This window comes from Stigmatopora nigra, chromosome 4 (assembly GCF_051989575.1).
Source record: "Stigmatopora nigra isolate UIUO_SnigA chromosome 4, RoL_Snig_1.1, whole genome shotgun sequence".
NCBI classification, from domain to species: Eukaryota; Metazoa; Chordata; class Actinopteri; order Syngnathiformes; family Syngnathidae; genus Stigmatopora; species Stigmatopora nigra.
The window spans coordinates 3,530,526-3,542,785 of NC_135511.1; the positions used below are offsets into that span (position 1 = coordinate 3,530,526).

General features: G+C 38.0%; 1 protein-coding gene across 1 annotated transcript in view; it reads right to left on the reverse strand.

Moving 5' to 3' along the window:
* adamts3 (ADAM metallopeptidase with thrombospondin type 1 motif, 3) overlaps positions 1-12,260 on the reverse strand; it is a 110,411-nt gene that overhangs the window by 53,414 nt on the left and 44,737 nt on the right. The window contains exon 5 of the mRNA XM_077715577.1: positions 4,025-4,215. Within this exon, the coding sequence (XP_077571703.1) occupies positions 4,025-4,215 (191 nt within the window). The remainder of the gene's footprint in view (positions 1-4,024; positions 4,216-12,260) is intronic.

Consider the following 12,260-nt stretch of genomic DNA (forward strand, 5'->3'; position numbering starts at 1 on the left):
TGCTCTTCCAGCTACAGCAAAGAGTTTTTTTGAAGGGTGACGTGTAAAAAGCAATCACTGGCTTCTCTGAAACTCAAAATGATCCATCCACCTCCAATAATTCACTGCCTATTTATGCTAAAATTAATAGGGAAGTGACCCAAAATAAACTCATTGCCTCTCATTGATGGCAATATGGGTCCAATTCATATTAGCAGAATATCTACAATGACAAAGTTACATTTTAGTCCTTCACAATCAACAGAGTGACCCAGAAATGCCCCCAAATCAACATGAAGTAACTAATGAACAGGAAGTGCCCTAAACCTAAATGCAAATTATTCAAAATGTGTAGAACATGAGACAAAATAAAATTTGAAGTCCCCTGGCACCAAACATACAGGAATGAAAAGAAAGTGACCTGTAATTACAAAACAATTAAGTGACCCAAAATTCATTCATTGCATATTATTGACGGCAATATGCAACCAAATGTATATTGGCAGAGCGCCGCCTGATGATGTAGTAGTTCACCCGCGTGGCTCGATTCTCATTGGTGGCAGTATGTTTGTGAGTGTGAATTGTCCTTAATCTCTCTGTCCACCCTACGGCTAACTGGCGAAGAGTCTAGGGGGGTATTGTTTGCCTTTCACCCGACGTCAGCTGGGATGGGCTCCAGCAACACATAGGAGGATGCGTGGTACAGAAGATGAATCAATGAACATTGGCAGAAGATCTACATGCACCGACACCAGAAACTGACCTGTATCTCCTCCTCAATCAATAGGAAGTGACCCAGAAATGCTCCAAAATCAACAGGAAGTGAGTAATGAACAGTGCTCTGGGAATACACTAAACCCATCAGGAAAATATTCAGAATGTGTAGGGCAAAAGATAAAATGAAAATGAAGGGCCCTGTAAATGCACAAAAGTGTACAGAAAGTGATCCTGAAATTCCCCAAAATGTACAAGAAGTGACCATGCACCAAAAGAAGGTGACCTGTAATTACACGGAAAGCAAGACTGAAGTGACCCAAAGTTAACTCATTGCCTACAATCAATGGGAACAGACGTTCCATTCATTTTAAGGAACAGCAACACAAAAAGTAACCTTTAAATGCCTAAAAAAAAAAAAAAAAGAAATACCCTCGCCTCAACAGGAAATTATCCTAAATGTATGAGAAGTGACCCCAGAATGTGCCAAAATGAAAAGAAAGTAACTTGGTGTTAGCTGTTAGCTTTTGGGTGTTTAGGTTGGATTTGTAGTCTTGTTTTTTCCTTGTGTGACCTCTACTTGTGATTGCCTATTGAGTTCGCCTGTCATTTCCCCACCTCTGGTTTCATTTCTACTTGCTGCCTCTCGTGTCACCTAGGTGTTTATAATTGTCTCGTCAACCCAAGTCTGTCTATTGAAACCATGTGTATCTATCAGTTCTTGTCAGATTGTTTGCACTGTTCAGGCGTGAACGTGTTCTGTGTTACCTTTTCGATGTTTACGTCATGCTCCTCGTGCCCGTTTTCCATTACAGGTTTGGTTTCTTTGTCATAGTTGTTACTTTCTCACTTTCACCTGTTTTTGTCATTTAAGTTTTATTTCTTGTGTTATTCTGTTTTGTAATAAAAGTTTATGGTACACCACCCTCATTCACTGTGTTCACCTGCTCCACTGCAATTGGGTCCAACTTAAACTTGTTTTTACTCAATAAATAGGAAGTGAATCATTGGTTCATAAAAATTGCTTGAATCATATCATTGCCTGCTATTGACAGTAAATAAAAACAATAAATATCAAATTCATTTAAACTGCGAGGACTAGCTGTGACTTCCCACCATTCAGCATCATTGCTAGAACTAGACGATTCCAGTCTAAATCAATGCTTTATAAATGGTTGAATCTATGTCCAGAAGTCTCGGAGCGTCTGGCACTTAAAAAGCGAGGAGAAAGGCATCCTATCGGGGCTGTTTCACCAGCTAATCTCCGCGAGCAGGCAGGACCGCAACAGCTTGCTGAGGCAACTTCCCGCTGATCACTTCCAGGTAAGATGCATGTTTTCACAGCATGCATTCGCACACAAAACGCTGCCCTGCTGTGTGGACGTATTCGGGTGTAATCCTCAGCGCACATAAACATGTTGACAGCCAAACCCTGGTGAACCATGTCTGGTGCATCATTCTTTAATAAGTGACAGTTTAGTCATTTGGACAATATTTGCAGGGATGCTTTGGAGAAAATAGCTCCTCACATGATATTTATTAAGGTGTGTATTGCCTCATATCTGGCGATAGGATTCGTATCAAGATTCTCAGGTCACAATTAGTTTCGATTAATCCTGATAAGACACTTCTTGACATTAAAATGTATTCCTAAAACATCATTCTACACTAAATACTTTTGTGTTTTATGTTTTGTTTGAACAACTTATTGCCTTTTGTATCACAATTTTTGCACTATTTTATGCAAATCTGCTTAAAAGCAGGATTCTAAATATGAAAAGAAAATCTTAAAATGTGCAACTCTCAATGAACATTTCTAAATAATAGAGAGAGAACTCCAGGTATATTGACCACCAGAGAGCCTAAAAATAAAAATAACTTATTCATGTGAGGTAGACCACTTGTTTTTTGTTTCGGCAGTACAATTTTTATCTCAGCCTTGAGTAGAGAAACAGCGCCGTTTCATGTCCAAACATGATTACTAGTATGTCTGCCACAATAGGTGGTTGCTTCTAACCAGGGGAGGTTAGTGGCAGTTCACCAACCTATTTTTTACTTTCATCAAAAACAGAACTATGCAACATATCACGATATGTACTGGAATTAAATCAATTACTCGCCAATTTCAAATAAAAATGCTAATCAAATTCAAAGTTAAAATAATATTGTGATAATGATATATCCTTGTTCTGCATTCGTTTCCGTCATGTACAATATAAATACATTTCAATATCCTAATACCTCTACATTTTGTTGCTTGAAAACACTAACTCAATCACCACCATTGTCAGTTATAGACATCAAATCCATTTAAACTGACAAGGGTGGGATTGTGGGATCCTATTTTACTGCAATTGATGGTGGTAGGCATCTAATTGGATTTGGCCTTGTGGCTGGCACTGATTGTTTGTTTGCTGCCACCCCTTCCAGTCAAAGTTGATTGGTCTTCTAACGCTGTTATTGGCAGCCAATGAGTTAATACTAAAGAATAAATACAATTTAAAAGACAAATCTTATTTTTCACCCAATTCATGTGCTCCGTTCAATAGAAGATTGTATTCAAGTTGTCTCTTGCATCATTCCATTTTTAAGAAAGTGACCCTCGAAAAAAACATTTGAACACCTCTCTCTTACATATTTTGTTTGATCCATACAATTTACAAATTAAAAAACATCACACAATCAGGATAAACAAACAAGTGACCCAAAACCAACAGGGAGTCGTCCAAAATTCATATTATTTATTTACTCCCTTTGATTGCCCTAAAATTGACAGTGAAATATTCCTGAATTATTTGATATAAATAAAAAAAATAGTCCTCTGCGGCCCATTGGATGAGTGCTTTATGCGTCTGCCTCACAATTCTATCATCACCTCTTTGATACCAGGTTCAGACCTTCATGTATGGAGTTTGCAGTTTCCTGAGCTTGCGTGGATTTTCTCTAGCTACTCCGGTTTCCTCCCACATCCCAAAAACATACATGGAAGGCTGGTTGAACACTCAACGATCGTGTGAGGATAACCAAAAATTGAAGGAATCAACAGAAATCTTAGATATACTAGAAGTGACAAATAATTGATGGTGCCTGACAATGAACACAAAGTGTCCTATGAGTACCGCAAAATCAACAGAGAATGCCCCAACAGTGACTAATCAACAAGAAGTGACCTTGGGATGCCCTAAAATGTACAGGACATGACCCATAAGTATTCAAAAATTTGAAAGGAAGTGACCAAAATTAACTAATTGCCTGCCATTAGCAATAATAGACATCTAATTCATTTGTAAGGGTGCATGTGCGAAGGAAAGAATGTTTAAGATCCACTTACAATATTCATGAGTGTGAGGAGGTAATTCTGGACATGCTCCTTTCCGTGGAATCGAACCACAGAGTCGTCCACCCCTAACAGGACTTCAATGTTATAGTCGTTCTCGCCGGCATCGCGGCGTTCACGCTGATGGACGGTCTTGTTGACTTCCTTTAAAACTAGATCCAGGGTCCCGGGAACATTGTGCAGTTCTGTTTACATTTGTAGAGACAGAAGGATATTTGTTAGTAAAAGTTTGGAATGATACACATCAGTGCGTATACTACCGTATTTATTCGAGTATAACATGCACATGTGTGAAGCCAAAATGTGTGACTAAAAATGGTATAGATTTTTTTTCTCACTTTTTCTCAGCTTACACCAAGGATTGCACTGGTATTGGTAACTGGCAAATGCTGAACACGTGTCGCCATGACAAATAATGTATTCACAACATATGGTACAGAAGCCTGTTTAAACAAACTCCCGGTATGAACACAATTATCAAATAGAATTTAAAATTTTAAATCCTTAATGTCTAATTCATCAGCATAATATTTAACATTTTTCAAAGTCCCATTCATCATCATCCGATTCACCAAAAAATTGATCCTATTTTTCTAAGTGTGGGCACCGGCCTATAGAATGGAAAGGCCCCCATTGGGCGGACAAAGACACGTTTTGGGTCTCCCAATTTAATGGCTGCCGAAGGGGACTATTTCACCAGCGGAGGGCAAAGTTTGACAGGGATTCATGTATAACGCGGCCCCAACTTTGCTTCAGTTTTTTATACAAAATCTTGCACGTTAAACACGGATAAATACAGTACATTTATTGCCCAAAATATGTGTTTGCGTGTTGCTGAAAAACCCTGCTAAGTGTTAATTTGCAATACCAGACTTGTTTTTCCATGTATCCACTATGAATATATTACACAGCTCAATGTGAGAAAGATCCAATTGAGACCTTTTTCATTGGCGGAACCTTCAAGAAAATATACGGCTGTTGATTAGATGATGCTGTTTCCCATCACACTCATCACCGACCAAGTCACATTGGGAAACCGTTTGACGCACTGTGGAAGTGCAAAACATTGCTTTCAGTCCAAAATTGTTGTCACGTTCTTACTTCCTCTTTTACTAACGGAATGAAACATGTTTAAGAATAAATTGGCAAACTGACCAAGAACTGCTTTGTATGCAGTTTGGCCTTAGTATTCAAGCAAATACCCGCTTCCCGGTCACGTCTGCAGCTCATGCTTCTTTCTCTCACTTAACTTGATAGCTTGAAGCATAGACTTAAGTGAACCACAACTAGTTGCCTAATTCTTGGTAAAATCGACCAACAAAGCCCATAACACAGTTTTAATCCCATTTTGCTGTTGGCCAGCAGGCCAGAGTCTGTTACTGGAAGTGATGTAGCTAAAGGTAAGCATTTGATCAGTTTCATTGCTGCGGCGCCCAGCGTTTTAGTTGTTTTGCCCAAGAAATCCTATCATCTTATCAAAAAAGGACAATGATTACAAATTGCGAAGAAAATTTCAAAAAGACTAACACAACAAAATATAACACTATTTTTCTCCATCCGACCAAACTGTGAGATGAGTGGATTGAGCACACAGAAAGAAGTGGAACAGCCAGTAAATGGCCAATTATCTTGTCGTTGATCAAAACATTTTACTGGAGACTTCTTTGACCAAGTGACAAAGGAACAGATGCCAATGAAGAGTGGTTAACTACAAAATCGGTACATAAACAACAAGGCTTTAACCGGTGTTGTTGGCGTTATTAGTGTTTAGTCTGCTTGCCGGTGGAGTCGGGACACATAAATTTAAGATATTTACCATGCAGTAGATGCCCGAATTCCAATGTTAAACCCAAGAGGCTTCTGTGCAGAGCGCTCTTATATCTTTCTCTTTCATCCACGCTGTTATGGTAATTTTGTCTTCGGTTTGAACCTTTTTGGGTATTTGCCGGAATCATGCTTTTTGGGACTTATTTTCTCATCTGACCAACTTTACAATTTGAATTCAAACTTGTCGCACGATAAAGACAGCATTATTTATTTATTCATACATTCATTAATTTATATATTTATTTATGTATTTATTAATTAAATTATTTGTTACCTATCTATTTACGTCTAGAATGTATTTTCCCGTGTCTGCATTCTCACCCTCTTGCTACCGTGACAATGAAATTTCCCGAATACAGGATGAATAAAGTTATCTAATCTAAAAAATAAAAAGTCTTGACTACCGTTTTCATGCATCCCCTGGCAGATCTTTACCTTCCATTATGTCATCGGTTTCAACTATGCAGAGGAAAACCGTCACATACATTATTTTTATAGTACAATTTCAATAGTTATGTATCTAGATTCTTGATCATTTTAATTTTGAATACTGTTTGACAACCTCAGCGACTATTGTGAGTTTGAGTAGAAAAGATGAACTCTCTCAAAATTGTATTGTTTAGTTAACGTGACCTTAAACCACTTTATGATGCACAATGATGGTGGCGGAAGAGTCTCCTCCCGATAGAAGTTTTTTTTATGATATTCATTTTCTTATTTCAGTCCGGAAATTTGCTGGCTGTATGTTATGTTTATCATAAAAACTCCCAGGTTTGAACGAAAATCTTCACTTCACTTCCCATACTCGATCCCGACACTCAGTTGAAATAATCTTTTCTCTCCTGGCGGATTCCCCAATGGACTATCTAGAATGTCATCGTTTAGATGTGTCTGTGCGCTGTCATCAAGGTTTCTAATGAGTCCAACTTCTTCTACTCGGCGACAACCAATTATTTGTGGACTTAGCATTCTAACAACATGGCCAACTGCACTTTCTCTTCCCTCATTTTAGGGCTTCATTATTTCACTTCATGCTGCGCTTGCCTTAGGCTGATTTCACATTCATCACATGTTCAGCCTAGGTAGTCGATGCTTGACGCCTCTAAACCTATTCAACCACAAGAATGAGCAATTGCAAGTCAATGGACTTAGAAACAAACAATCAAATTCTTGGAGACAAATCAACAGGTTTTTAACTTTTTTTCTGTCGTGTATATTTGGATAGGAAACTAGAAAATGCAATTTCAGGATAATTTAAGTTTGCTCTCGCTTCCTGGGACACAACCCATAGATATTGGATAACTTGCTTATAATTTTAGGGGAATTTTGGGTCACTTCCTGGATTGACTGCCATTGATAGATTTTCTTTCAAGTTTTGGTGGGGGGGATTCTGTCTTTTTTGTCTTGTAGCAGTTGTTTATATTTGTTATTGCAGTTTATGTAGTTTGGTGGTTTACTTGTTTGCTTGCATTTTCACCGTTTTCAAAGTGCTTTTTTTGCATTGTGGATTTTTTAAATTTTATTAAACAAAGGTTTGAATGATTTTGGGTTTTATATTTTCCTTTATGTTGTTGTATTGATTTCGGGGCATTTCTTGAATGAACAGGGCTAATGGAAAAAGGGAATGTTATTAAAACTTTAGTAGAGCTATACATTTTTAGGAAAATATTTTTTTCTGCGCTTTGATTTGCAGATTCTTTTTATTTAAATTATGTGAATCGGATAGAAAATGAGGGGAAATATAGATTTTGACATTTTAAATGTTTCTGTGATTGCATTTTTAAAAAAATATTTTTTGTAAAAATCCCCCAGTAATGGTTGTGGGGGGTGCTGGACCCCTATCCCAGCTGACTGTTGGCCAGAGGCGGGGGGCAGCACCCTGAATTGGTGGCCAGCCAACTGCAGGGCACAAGGAGACAAACAACTATTCATGCTCACACTCATACCAAGGGACAACTTATAGTGTCTAATCAGCCTACCAGGCATGACTTTGAAATGTGAGGAAACCGGAGTACCCAGAGAAAACCCACGAAGGCCCGGGGAAAACATGCAAACTCCACAACCAGGACCCTCACTGTGAGGGCGACGTTCTAACCACTCAGCCGCCGGGCTGCTCCTCCCTCAGTTATGAGGGGCCAAATTGATACAGAACCCGAATCGTTTTAATTTTTTACATAAGCAAGTCAAGAAAAGAAATACGAACATTATAGGTGGGGCACATTGCACTGCATCGCCACAATAGCATATCAAAGCATGTAAATACCCCCTCGCCTAAATTTGTTTAAAAAAATGAAAATGATCTGTTCACATAAACTATGCAGACACTTGGTACTAATTAAAATTGTTTTGGTACTCTATTATTAATCATTGTTTTGGGGGGATTTAAATATAAAACAATTCAGTCATTCCTTTATTTTTTATTGCTTATCTTTGCAAGGGTCGCAATGGGTTCTGCAAGAGGATACCCTGAATTGATGGCCAGCAAGACGCAGGGCACAAGGACAAAGATGACCATTCACGCTCACCCTCATACCTTGGGGCAATTTAGAGTGTGAAACCAGTTTACTATACATGCTTTTGGAATGTGGGAGGAAACCGGAGAAACCCTACTTAAACACCCTCTTGCGTCTACCCAGGGCTCAATAACACCCTAAGGTCCAAGATCATGGAGATGCAGTTCCCTCCTAGCCAATGGTGGGCCAGTGGAGTGTTGGGAGATAGCTAATGAAAAAGCACATCTATAATGACATTTCAAGATAAAATATATGATGCTACAAGATGTTTGAATTTTTAAACAACCGACAACATTTTCCCATTAAGACCTTTCGTTACCTGAATATTTCATATGTGGAGACCTTCGTAAGTAGAGATACAACTGTACAATTAATACAAATGCATCCGTTGATTTACAGTTGTGGTCAAAAAATTACATACACTTGTGAAGAACATAATGTAATTGCTCACTTGAGTTTCCAGTTATTTCTATTTTTTTCTCTGATAGAGTGATTGGAACAGATACTACTTTGTCACCAAAAACAATCATGAAGTTTGGTTATTTTATGATTTTATGATGGGTCACGCAGCAACACGAATTAGAAATTTTGGTGACTTAGAAAGTTGACTTTATTATGGGTTAACAGAAAAAGTGATAAAATCTGCTTGGTCAAAAATTAATATACAGCAACACGAATTAGCAGTTTTGGTGACTTAGTTGTGTCAGTGAAAAGAGTTTCATAGCATGGCCTCTTAACTTGTGAGTGATTATGAGTGACTACAGCTGGTGACCTCTCTGAGGCCATTTAAATAGGGCTCATTGGATACAAACGCCCCAAAATGCTACAATGGGGAAGTCAAAGGAGCTCAGTATGCATCTGAAAAAGCGAATCCTTGACTTGAACATGTCAGGAAAGTCACTTGATCACAATTACTTTATCAGAGAAAATCAGAGTTGTAGAAATAAGTGAAAACTCAAGAGAGCCATGACATGTAAACTTTTGACCACAACTGTATCTTCCGAACCACACAAGCTTGTGGCAGTTGCTGGAGCCTATCCCAGCTGACTTTGGGTGAAAAGCAGATTACATCGTAGACTGGTCGCCAGTCAGCTCTAGAGTCCACGAAGAGACCATTCGCACACACAACAATCATGCTGCACCAGCAAAAATCGAGCCCGTCCTTGCCCGCACTATAGTCATTATTTAAACGAGGAGGCCTGCTGTGAATGGTCATTTTTCATTGCCATTGACGGTGCCTGGAGGGGCGAATGAAGATATTTTCAGATGGATACTAAACTCGGAGGATGTTTTTAAAATGAAACAGAAGACATTCAATGTTTGTGTTATGAAGTGAAATGGCAGAGAGCAAAATTGGAATTTGTATGTTTGTGTTAAATAAGTTATAGATAACAAAGAATGAAAAAGATTATCATTATTATAACAAAAGAGTATTTAATTTAATCAAATGCAAAAGGTGAGTCAAATTTTGGGATCAAAAGCTACAGGATGAATTATAATTATGTCTCTTTGTGTAATTCAAGAATGAATAAAGGGATGATAAAATCATACAATGTTTGTGTTATGAGGTGAAATGTCAAAGAGCAAAATTTGAATTGGTATGTTTGCATTGAAAATAACAAAGAAAGAAAAAGAAGAATATTATTATAACAGAAGGCTATTTAAGTATAATATCAAGTGGAAGAGGTGATTAAAAATTTGGGATCAAAGGCTACAGGTTTGTATTTTTGTGAACTTCAAGAACAAATAAAGGGATGATCAAATCATACAATGTTTGTGTTATGAGTTGAAATGTCAGAGAGCAAAATTTGAATTAGTATGTTTGCATTGAAGATAACAAAGAAAGAAAAGGAATAATATTATTATAACAGAAGGATATTTAAGTATAATATAAAATGGAAGAGGTGATTACAATTTTGGGATCAAAGGCTACAGGTTTATATTTTTGTGTAAATGAAGAACAAACAAAGGGATGATCAAAATTGCACAATATGTTTATAAAACTTTTTGTGGTTCCCATTCAGCGGAGTTGGGCACTTTTACAGTTGGTCCTTTATATCTGAGATTTGTTCACCATGAATGAAAAATGTAATTAGTGAATTGGTCTTTCAATATTTTTTACAAAACTTTGAGGAGAGTGGCCTGGTGGAGTAAGTGGTTAACGTGTTGGCCCCACAGCTTTGAGGTCCTGGGTTCAAATTCAGGTCATCTCCACCTCTGTGGAGTTTACATTTTCTCCTGCGCCTGCGCGGGTTTCCTCAAGGTACTCTGGTTTCCTCCCACATTCTAAATCAGCCATGGTATGCTGATTGAACACTCTAAATTGCCCCTAGGTATGGGTGTAAGTGTACATGGTTGTTTGTCTACTCGTGCCCTGCAATCGACTGGCCATCGATTAAGGGTGTCCTCTGGCCTGAAGTCAGCTGGGATCGGGAAACCTTTTTTGACGAAGAGAGCCATAAACAATTCATATTTTCAAACATTATTTCTTGAGAGCCATACTCAGAATTTAAAAGTCAAAATACATGAAAATGTGAGCATTTATTATTCATTTCACCACTTTGAAAGTAAAAAAAAGTCTGAATTATTTTGAGAACATTATTTCACTGTTGCCAATCAATGAGTATCAATGAGAGGATGCATGCAGAAGAGTCTAATGAAGAAAAATTATGATTTAAAAAGGTGTTAGAGATAGTTTCGGCGCCACAGTGCCGGCATGACGCTCCCATTGGTGCGTCCGAGACTTGTGTCTCTCACCAGCGATTCCCATATTTTACCACACAGGTTCACGGGGATCCATATACACCCATCAAAAGAGCCACATATGGCTCCCGAGCCATAGATTTCCTACCCCTGTACTAAATCAAGCACTTCAAACAGTGTGCGGCTTGATTTGTACTGGTTTCAAACATCGAGTGAAAGATAACGATAACATTTGATACAAAAACACAAGCAAACATGAGGTGTGCTTTTCAGATGTGAGCGAGGCATCTCCAGCCTAGTTATGGGCACAACATGCAGAGGATCCCTGGTGGTTACATAACATGGAACAATCTGATTTGGCTTCTGAGTATGCATCTCTGGCAACGAGTGATATGAAAATCAAGTCTTTTATTGGAGCTGACAGTATTGGGTCTGGCTGGTAGCGTATAGCGTAAGCCATTGCGCTCATCCGTGTGATGGAAGTATTCGAGCATTCTTGGTCGTTTGCTTAGCTTTACACTCCGTCAAAGCTTGAGGCATTCCTTTTTTTATATGATAGGATACACTACTGCGTATTTTTGCCCCATTAAAATGCAAAACCATGGTTTCTGATTAGAATGTAATACATGCCACTCAATTTATGATTCCAATTACTTCCCTTTAAATGCCATGCAAATCACTTAATTTATGTACGCTTGAATAATGATAAGAAATAATTAACCTTAATGTGACATGATTTAGTCCAATTTAAATACAATACGGGAACACCTGAAATAAAATGCTAAATGAGATGTTACGATTACAATGTGACAACATTTACAATGTAACACCTAAATTCCCCTTCTGTAACAACCATTTAAACTGGAATACAATACGATTCACTTATGATAACATTTGCTTTAAATACCATAGACGTGATAGGTGTCCAATCATGTGGACTCTAATTAGTCTTTTGGTGTGGACTGAAATTGGTAAGAATACAAATCATTGGTAGCCAATGAGTGAGAAAAAAAATACAATTACTACTTCTTCCCCACGCCAGGATGCAACCTCCTACCGGTAAATTTCGCTCATAGATGTCCATTTCATTTGAAATGCCAGCCCCTACCATTTCAAATGGATTAGACGTTTAGTATTAAGTTAAAAGCAGCCGAGGGGTGTAAAAATTAAGAATTATACTTCCTTTC